Raw genomic sequence first — 8848 nt, forward strand, 5'->3', positions numbered from 1 at the left:
GTGCAGCAATAGTTACAGATATGTAGATACCTATATAGATGAATCCATATACTTATTCAGATTTTCTATTATTCCAATATAAAATTCCAAGTCTCTCTATAAAATAAAGACAGGAGGCTTCGTAGCATTAATCCACATTTTGTACTTTGATATCAGTGGTTATCACAATATGATAAATTCATCTATGCATCATAGCTCATATCCTAAAGAATGCCATAATTTATAATGCCAACAGTTGTAATTCTTTGTCTGCGGTAATAATTATATTCTTCTCTGTTGCTCCCCTGCCTCTCTCCTCAAGACAAAAGATAATTGGGGCAAAGTAATATGTACATATAAATTGTATGGGGCAAAGAATTCTCATACAGAAAGGAAAGAATGATCTTATTATAAACATCTTCCTCTTTTGACTGCTGAACAGGCATCTGAAATGTTATATTACAGTCAGATTTACTATTGAATCCTATATTATAAATTTATCGAAGCAAGGAAAATTTACAACTCCAGAAGAGTCATTCTTTATTACTATGATTGTCTTAATATAAAAAGAGGAGGGATTAATTCACCAAGTAAGTTACCTCTACTTATCTGACGACTGGGGTGTCCTCCTTAAGAATTAAGATATAAAATCCAAGACCCTGAACATACGAATCCTGGAAAGGAAAAAAATCATTACGATAACATACGAAGGAAATATATGTGTAAGGGGAAATATACGGGGTAGTGTATTATTATTAACACCTCAGCTGATGCATTAATACATTTGTAGGTTTGCATTATATAGTGCAACAAATAAAATAGGGGAGGGCACTACATTTAAGATGACAATACTAGTAATATCTGAAGCAGTATATCCCAATACAGCAGAATAGTCTTAATACATCACATAAACGTGGAATTTCTCGTATGGTTCTTGTTTGGAATTGCAACACTATCACATTTGCATGACATGAGGCGATGTCTACAGATATGTCAATACCACATTTCGTTCAAATAACTGAATATGTATAATAATGAAAAAGAGTACCTATAACGACTAGAGCAGAAAACGACAACGCGTAAAGCCTCAACTCTAGGACGACGCCCACAACCCTATACCTAAATCCTAAACCGTAAGCATAAACCCTGGATTATAGATCCTGACCCATGCACCCTACGTACTAGGCACTAGACGCTAAATAGTGAATCCAGGCCCCGTGGAGCCTGGAGCCTAAAGCCAAAACCGTACACCCTAAAAGCTAAACCCCAAAACATGAACCGTGAACCGTGGAACCTGAACTCTGAATGCTAAACCGTGAGTCTTACACCGTAAACAATAAACATGTGACCCTAAAACTCAAGCCTCCATCAGTCAATAAAAATCCCGAAACCTCCAAAGTAAACGCTGAATCTGAAAACCTCAACTCAGGAAAATAGACTCTAAAACATTAACCACGAGCCAAGAAAATGAACCCAACACCTTGAAGCTTAAACCCTGAACCCAGGGCAATAAAACCTAAAAATTTAATCCTACAACATTAAACCTAAACTTCCAAATCCCCTCCCTAAACCATAAGGTGGGGATCCCAAACAGTGAACACTACACAAAAAATCCTAAACGCTAAACCCTACACCTAAACCTAAACCCTGAACCCTAACCCCTGAACCCTGAACCCTAAACCTAAACCCTGAATCCTAAACCTAAACCCTGAATCCTAAACCTAAACCTAAACCTAAAACCTGAACCCTATACCCTGAAAACCTAAACCCTGAAACCCTAAACCTAAACCCTAAACCCTAAACCCTAACCCTAAACCTAAACCCTAAACCTGAAACCTTAAACACTGAATCCTAAACCTCAAGCCTAAACCTCCAACGGCCCGCACTCCAATGCTTCTCCCTTGTGTCATGCCCCCTCTTCCTGCTGCTTCTCTCCTCCCTTTCGCCCTGTGCCCCCAATCCTTACCAACACTTCGCCGAATGTGTCCATCTTCCAAAGCCCTCCACCCTTATTCTGAGGATAGGGGAAACTAACTTCCTGCAGCCCCCCCCCAAAAAGGCACCCTTTTATGAGATAGATAAGCCACCCCAGTGCTAATCCAATCCGTCTCTTGATCAAACGACTCAATTTTTCATCTTTCCCCTTCTTCTTTCTGTGGACTGAGATCATTTCCACGCTACCCCAATCCTCCATGCTCAATCTCCTCAGGTATTCGGCTGTAGGTTCCTCCTCTTCCTCATACTCCTCCATCTCTCCCGACGTATTTTCCTAAGGGCGACCACCGCTCGGAACTGACTTCCAATTATTGCTATTCCCCACTGCCCGGTTCCTTGCTTTCCGTGCCCGGTCACCTGGTAGTTGTTTCTGTAAGTGATTCTTCGTCTTATAGTACCGTACCATTCAGGAGTTACTGCGCCTCTCAACTACCTCAACAGCAGCTGCGATACTCGTCAAGATTGTACTGTCTCGGTATCTTGACCTGGGTCCCGCCGTTTGGTGTCAGACTTCAGTGTCCATTCACCTTTCTTTTGAGACTCGAATAGAATCGCACTGCATGCTCGAGGGTGGGGCCGTATCGGGTGGTCATTGGCACGGTTTCCTTCTCCCTACGTTTTTTCCTACTCTGAATTAAGATTTCTCCGCGGGTTCCGTTATTGGCCCATTAGTCCATGATACGGGTGCCGTAGTCCCCCTCGCGTTTCTGTTTCTCCTGGTATTGTTTAATTAGTTGTGCATGTTTAGTATGTGACTCGCAAGGCTTGGGATCTACACTAGGAAGTGCTGTTTTTCTTACGACACAGACGCCTCCTTCTCCCAGACTTCTTAATATCCTGTCTTCTTGGGTTTGTTCCTACGTGGCCGGTATAAAGGATGAGGAATGACAACAGGAATTATTCCTATTTTGATACGCCCATTCCACCCTATGCTATTCATTTCCACCAGTATTGCACAGGGAGTCAGAAACTTCTGATATCCATATAGAGTCCCCGTAACAGATAATTGCCCTCTGTATATCCTTTCCTTTTGATATAAGCCGCCTGTTTTAGCCTCTTGTCCTGTTTCCAGTTTCTTGTTTTTCCTTTTGCCTCTACGATTTCTCTTTACATAGTACTGTTCAATTACCTGTTGCTGTCCTAGAATGAAGTCTCCGCGATGAGGATTTTATTTGGAGAAGGGGTAGTGCCCAGAATCTTATACCAGAAAAAAAATTTCCCCTAATTTCTAATCAATTGTAGATACCTTTGCCGCTCTTATGCCCTTCTGTATTTCCTAACCGACATTTTCCAACCTAATACTCCCTATACCTCAACTTCCCTCGGTCTCGGCGCCTCGGGTGTTCTCTTCTCGTATGTATCTTCCTTATCTTATACATACTTATATTATCCGGCCATTATTGCTTCCCCTTCCCCGCCCTCAATTTCTTCAGGAACCCGCTAAACGGCTTCCTGTTGAAAAGACTGCTTCTGTATTAGTGGTCAGAAGGCTTACCTCCTATCTAGAGTCTTGTGGTCCCTTTGGATATTTTTTCTCGGAGGCGGCAATTTAATCAACTTTATCTTAGGGGACCTCCTGTTTAAGTGAGTCCTCTTTTAATCACATTTTACTCTTATCCATAGGGCACCTGCTTCCATTAGCAGCGTCTGTAGCCCTGATATTTCTGCTTATGGTTTCTCTATGAAACCTGCGTGCCATTCTCTTCTTCCGAATATATCTTTTAACTGTATCCTCCGCCTGCCAGGCTATACTTCATCTTCGTTGGGTCAACTTTCTCTTGTTCTTTTTTATCTATTGAGATCAATTTTCTTCTCCCCGTCCTGCAAGGAGGTTATGCACTGAAATTCAACTTACCCTTACTGTTCCTCTTAATTACTACTGCTTTGGGGGGGTGTTCCTAAGATCGGCGTGACTCCGGATATGGCTTGACATACGAGCGCGGTGACTTCCTTGACGATCTTCTCAATTTATCTCCTCGGGGGCTAGTTAATTCCACGATCTCATGATACTCCTCCAATAATGCAAAGACCCCTCTCTAGAGATATTTTCTGCTCCTTATTCACGTGGTGTCCTTTGGTCTCTTGGAAGACGTCCCCTCTTTGGACGATTAGTTTTGCCGTTAGTTGCCTCAGTTGGGGGGTGTTGGTCATCTTGAACTCCTCCTACTCTTCCTGATATTCCTGTTGTCTACTTTCCCTTCTCAGTTGCTTTGCGTCGTTTATTTACTGGGATGCCTCATATTTTCCTCTGTGGCCACCCTGCCCCCTAGAGAATTGGTCCGGCAGCAGTCAGTTGGGTTGGCTGGGTCAAGTTTTCTTACCCTAGGTTTCTTCTTCTGTTTGACTTCATTTACTGCAGAGAAGTTATATTGTATTGTTCTCTTTTGAGAGATATCCATTCAATTGCTCCTCCTGCATCATCCTTACTTGAGATCATCCCTTAGGGGAGTCAGCTCTGGCTTTTTGGCTTAATCCTCGCTCGTGCTCCTGTTATCTAATTCCTTAAAGACTGTTTCTTCCCATGATATGCTTTTATCTTTGCTCGGACTCTTAGTTGCTCCTTTATTTGACATCTATTGATCTCCTTCAGTTACCTGGCTGAGGTGGCGGCCCTGTCACGCCCTTTCTCAGCGCCCCAGTATCGGTGGGAACTATGGAGGGTCTCCTGGCATAATTTACTCCATTATCATGCTGGCTTTATACTTCCTCATTCTTCCTCCGGATTGCATGACCTTATTTTGATAATTTCTTGAGAAGTTATTACTCTCGGAAGTTAGGTTGAGAGTTGTTCATCTTCGTAAGCTTCATTGCATATAACGGGGGGGGGGAATACTTCCCCTTTCGGTTTGGGCTGGTTGCCATTAGCTCTGTTGGAGCTCCTTTTGCTTTTCCTTAGTCCTTTTTTTCCTTTGGTGTTGATCTCGGTCGGTTTCCTGTATTCTTCCCCGCTGACTACCACAGACAGATTCTGTCCGCGGGTTGTTCACTTTCCTCGCTCTTTTACTTTTGGGGGTGGCCCTACATCGTGTAGGTGCTGGTATCCATGTTTTAACTATTTCAGATTTGTATTCATACAGGTATCTTAGATTTGTTAGGGAGTGCTAGGGTAACTGCCGTAGGTTTCTGAAGCCGCCCTGCTGTGGGTTATTATTACTTGTTGCATCCACTCGTTGGGGGCTGATCCGCCTTGTCTTCTTTCTTCCCGAGAATCCTTCGCCGCTCTACTCTGTCCACTTCTTCCTTCCACTATTGAGCCTGTGAAGCTTCCCGATGTGTTTCATTAGTCCCAGTGGTTCCGGCGGTAATCTTCTCAATTCTTATTTTGTATTTTGTCAAAACTTCTTCTTACTGTTCCTATTTCGATGGCCTTCGCTGCTATCCGCAATTGGCGGAATTCATTCTTGTCTTGTATCTTATGGTTTTTAAGCCCTCCTCTGCATCTGCTCCCGCCTGGGCAGTGAGTTTCCTTTTGTTCTGGACGGTTGACTAAGTTTTTATTACGGTTCCCTGTTTTTGCTCCTTTGTTTCTTACTCCTCTAGCAACTTGCTCCTGCTTACTCAAGATAGGTCTATTCTTCTTTCTACTCCCCCTCGGATATTTCCAATACTTCTCCTTTCCTCTGGTTTCCTGGCCTGCCAATCAACTGGGAGGGACCCTTCTGGATTATTCCTCTCATCTTTCCTTGAGAAAATACTTGTATTCCGAGGGATGTTGAATCGTTCAAGCTGGTCCCTTATATTGTAACGGGGTTTTCGTCTATGGGCTGTGGAATTTATATTTTTCACTGAAGAAATGAACACGCGTTGGTTAATAACACTCAGGCCATTTATTATAGGTCCGCAGGATTGATCTACCCCGCTGTCTGTTTTCCTTATTCGTGGGCAGCTTAGGGGGCCCAGGCTTCCTGTTCGCTATGGGTGCTTCTTCTACTTCTTTAGGATACTGTACTTCTTCCTGGAGTTGATTTGTCCTAGTCTCCCGATCTTTGCGGGGTCAGTTTGGTATTTGTTTCTTATTTGGTACAGTTAATAGATTTGCGATTTTTGTGACTGTGGTCCCTCTGATACTTTCTCCTCTTTGCCTCTCCTGATGCTGGATTTGCCATTTTTGGTTCCTTTCTGAAGGTAGCGGCTTTCTGTTTTTCCTTTTCCTGCGAGTTGGATTCTCCTCCTTTTCCGTCTTTTGTTTCCAGGGTCCTATTGCGCGAGGACCCCCCGCCCTTCTATCTCACAGATTAGTCGGAGTCGCCTCCTCCTTTAGTTGTCCCGGTAGTTTATCTTCTTCTATTGGTAATTCCCTCTTTTGTAGTGCCCTGGGGTGACTCATGGAGATTCTTTACTTGTGTCAGTTTCTTCATATTTATCTCCCCTCTTGTATTGATGGAAATCTCTGATTTTTGTACGTTCCCAGACTATTCTCCTTTTCGCTTAATTTATTTCTCGGCTACGGTATACACTTTTTGGTTTCACTGGATCTAATCTTTGCCCGTTCTGGTGTTCTTCGTCCTCATAGGCTTCCTCTTTTTTCTTGCGAGCCCTGCTTCGCCTGGTAGGACGGTGCTCTGCCTCGAATTTATCCGGTGTGCGGCTTTCCTTTGTTCGTGTTTGGTTGGCCCCCCGAGTTTTCTTGGTAGCTTGTACTGTAGGGGGTGCCTCTCACTTGTACTCAGATTTCTGGGGGTCAAGTGCCTCTTATGACGTTAACAACTCCCCCGCTCCTGATTTTGTTTGGTTATTTGACTTTGCTCTCCACAGTTCTGAGCTATTGCCCTTCTTTTTTCGTCCTAATGGCGGTGGCCTCTGGATTCCTTCTTTGCCCCGTTGGGTGAACTCTCTGGCCCTTTTTTCACCTTCCTTCTGTTTTCCTTGCATACCTCCCCCAGTTCATCCTGTATAACTTTCTACTACGGCTTGCTGTTATGTTGGGTTGTCTCCTTCCCCTATTCGTCGTTTTGTTGTTCATCTGATCTCTTATTTCGTGTACTGCCTCTGGCTGAGGTTTATATCATCTGTTTCTGATGTATTAGCTCGTTTCTGGCGTCGGGTAATACTTGTGTTGTGGATGTGGTGTTATTAGTTGGTTGGGATCTCTTTGGGGGGATCTATAGTCTTATTTGTCCACGGGGCCTGTTCCTTTCTCCTTGTGGGTTTCTCAGGACATTCTTATGCTGTCGGATTGGGATTTTTGAGGTTCTCATCGTCCATGTGTCTGTACTTTCTGGTAAGTTGGGGGTCACATCTGCTTTTGGGAATTTATATGCTACTTGGATTTGGGAGCTTCGCTTTGCGTCCTTGTTAGTTTGTGGGGTTTTTGTTCCTTGAGTTGTAGTGATAATTCCTAGGGGACTGGATTCTCGGCGACTTTAACTTCCTTCCCCCTTCCCTTAAACCCATGTTGCTCTGTTGTCTGCTGGTTTTCTGGACACCTAGAATCTTTCAGTCTTCTCTCATAATACTACCTGAAATTTGTCCTTCTTTGCACAGTCTGACTTGGCCCTTGCTTTCCTTCTTTGTTGTCCTGGGGTGAGTTTTCCTCCTTTTCCCAGTCCTTCGTAGCACTTTCTTCTTGTTGGAACCATGTTCTCTTTTGTCCTAATTAGTGAGATGCTGTTGCTTCATAAATATTACTTCGCCCCCTTAAGTTGCGTCCGTTGGGTTTCTTATTATTGCCTTGCCTCCTGCTGTAAATCTCTGCGGAAGTTTGGGCCCTGTGGCAACCCTCCTGTTGTTTTTGCCAGTTGGTGTTCGTAAACTACTTCGCTATGTTACTGAAGGCCCTTTGTCCTATTCCCTATATATGTCCCTGTTTAGTCGGTTTCATCACCTCCTGTTGCTGGTGTTATTGTGGTGCTGCTGGGCGGGGGTCCATCTCCCTCCCTCTCTTCATTTCTGCCTCTTTTATTTGTTCTTTTGGTGGTTTCCTCTTCTGGCCCGTGTGTATGTACTTGATCTGCCTGTTATACTACTTTGACATCTTTTTTACTCTCCACTATTATGTGATATCATCCTCCAGTGCTAATACTACTCTTCCCCCTTGCGCCCCGTTCCTTTTCAACAGTTATTAACACACTAACCCCCCAATTACCCTTATTCCTGGGCTGTCCTGTTGGTTCTGTAGTCTTTCCCTGGGTGTATTTGCCGAATCTCTTGCGGTCTGTTCATAGTCTCGGCTGTTTCCCCTTCTTGTTGTTCTTGGAGTCCTGATGCTGCGGTTTCCCATATAATCGTACCCTTTCCCTGTTTCTGATGCTGAGGCTTTCTCCGCCTTCTGCTGTATTCTAAAATGCATGTCCTCCCCTATCTTACCTTTATATTCAGGTATTCCAGTTGCAGTTCCTTCTCCTTGTTGGTGACTAGTTAGACGTGTTTTCCTGCTGTTTTTATTGGGTGCTGTTTTCCCTTTTATAAAGCACTTGTTTGTGTTCATAAATAACTCCTTCCTCTCGATTTCTTTATACATATTTTTTGGGCCTGTAGGTTCCCTTATTATTTTTGTCCTTGGGGTGTCAATTTAGTTTTGTCCCCCCCCGTGAGGCTTAGCACATATTTTCGCCGCGGGCATCTTGCTTATTGTACTTTCCATCTATTACACAAGTCTCTTATAGACTTGTAGATTGTCTCACTTTTAGAATTAAGACTTATCTATTAAGGGCAACTTCTATCGTATCTAGTAGTTCTATTATTGCTTGCGAGTTACTCTTATGAATAATGCGATTACTAGGAAGGCAGTTATCATTCCTCTGGTAGATTTATAGTAATCGGCTATTGCTTACTACTTTTATCAATAGATTATAGTACATCTTATTCTACTATTTTGTTGTTTTGTATTTAGGATAAAGGGAGATAATAGGATATACTCTGTGAAGTTATTATT

The 8848-nt window shown here is 43.3% G+C and overlaps 1 protein-coding gene across 1 annotated transcript; it reads right to left on the reverse strand.

Moving 5' to 3' along the window:
- Positions 1 to 7410: 7410 nt before the first annotated feature.
- On the reverse strand, positions 7411 to 8434 carry C922_05551 (hypothetical protein; the record flags this gene model as incomplete). Its single annotated transcript, XM_008821122.1, has 2 exons — positions 7411 to 7566; positions 8060 to 8434. The coding sequence occupies 2 exons, from the start codon at positions 8432 to 8434 to the stop codon at positions 7411 to 7413; spliced, it is 531 nt and encodes a 176-aa protein (XP_008819344.1).
- Between the last annotated feature and the right edge of the window lie 414 nt (positions 8435 to 8848).

This window comes from Plasmodium inui (genome assembly GCF_000524495.1).
Source record: "Plasmodium inui San Antonio 1 unplaced genomic scaffold supercont1.95, whole genome shotgun sequence".
Taxonomy (NCBI): domain Eukaryota; phylum Apicomplexa; class Aconoidasida; order Haemosporida; family Plasmodiidae; genus Plasmodium; species Plasmodium inui.